Raw genomic sequence first — 1396 nt, 5'->3', positions numbered from 1 at the left:
GGTTGGAATTATCAAAGGTTTTTGACACCTGAGAGACACGTAGCGTTTGGAGGGTGGGGGTGGGGGGAGGACCAGGGAGGATGATTCAACCACTAGATGTCGCTGAAAACAACAAATCCTACACACTGTGCCTTTTTAAATTTAAAAAACTTTAATTAGATGAGGAAACATTCTTTATTTTATGTGAACTTTTTTTTATTTTAGGTATTCGTGGCGTTTCAGAGGAAACCACTACAGGTGTTCACAACCTGTACAAGATGATGAAGAAGGGCGAGCTGAAGATCCCTGCCATCAACGTTAATGACTCTGTCACCAAGGTCACCACTCTGAGCTTTTATCTTTTGTTTTATTTCGTGGAGCAGCTGGAAACGAGCTGAAAGTGCAGAGTTAACGCTGCCGGCTCGATGACGTCACGGAAATCTGTTCCTCTGTCGCCCGCAGAGTAAGTTCGACAACCTGTACGGCTGCAGGGAGAGTCTGATCGACGGCATCAAGCGAGCCACCGACGTGATGATCGCTGGGAAGGTGGCCGTGGTGGCGGGTTACGGTGACGTCGGTAAGGGCTGCGTCCAGGCTCTGCGGGCCTTCGGCGCTCGCGTCATCGTGACGGAGATCGACCCCATCAACGCCCTGCAGGCTGCCATGGAGGGTAGGTGTCGATTTAAACCCTGCTTGTTTCCAAAATAAAGTTCTGATGTGGCGTCAAGCTGGTGCACAACTGGGTCTAACTTCTTACATCTTATAATAAAGGTGAACTCTCAGTGGCGTGGTTACTGATTTTAGGTGCAGCAGACCAGTCTTCATGTTTTTTTTATCTGCAGGATATGAAGTTACCACCATGGATGAGGCCAGTAAGGAAGGAAACATCTTCGTCACCACCACTGGCTGTGAAGACATCATCCTGGGACAGTAAGTGAAACTGAGCTGTATTAAACCGTATCTGCCACAACAAACACAATGTGACGGTTTCCTCACCCCCTGTGTTTCAGTCACTTTGAGAACATGAAGGACGATGCCATCGTTTGTAACATCGGACACTTTGATTGTGAGATCGACATGAGCTGGCTCAACAAAAACGCTGCTGAGAAGATCAATGTTAAACCTCAGGTAAGAAATGTAAATAAATAAATAATAAAGTGGTCTGAATGCCCCTGAGGCGTTGCAGCTCAGCTGGGTGCTGAAGCTGTGTCAGAAGGTGGCAGAGACAACCAGGTGGTGGTCTGCACTGAGCCTCTCCCACCCATAGAGGACTCAGAGTCATTATCACCACCAACACTCAGCCTTCTGCAGCAACGCTGGCTAGCGGTAGGGTGAACGCTGGCTAGCGGTAGGGTGAACGCTGGCTAGCGGTAGGGTGAACGCTGGCTAGCGGTAGGGTGAACGCTGGCTAGCGGTA

General features: G+C 49.2%; 1 protein-coding gene across 1 annotated transcript in view; it reads left to right on the top strand.

The window, feature by feature from the left end:
• ahcy (adenosylhomocysteinase) overlaps positions 1 to 1396 on the top strand; it is a 10828-nt gene that overhangs the window by 4937 nt on the left and 4495 nt on the right. Inside the window, exons 5-8 of the mRNA XM_014016747.1 lie at positions 205 to 317; positions 442 to 649; positions 822 to 909; positions 990 to 1107. Coding sequence (XP_013872201.1) covers positions 205 to 317; positions 442 to 649; positions 822 to 909; positions 990 to 1107 — 527 coding nt within the window. The remainder of the gene's footprint in view (positions 1 to 204; positions 318 to 441; positions 650 to 821; positions 910 to 989; positions 1108 to 1396) is intronic.

The sequence above is a fragment of the Austrofundulus limnaeus genome, unplaced genomic scaffold (assembly GCF_001266775.1).
Source record: "Austrofundulus limnaeus strain Quisiro unplaced genomic scaffold, Austrofundulus_limnaeus-1.0 Scaffold153, whole genome shotgun sequence".
NCBI lineage: Eukaryota > Metazoa > Chordata > Actinopteri > Cyprinodontiformes > Rivulidae > Austrofundulus > Austrofundulus limnaeus.
The sequence above is the reverse complement of the archived record's forward strand: the minus strand, read 5'-3'. Positions and strand labels throughout refer to the sequence as shown.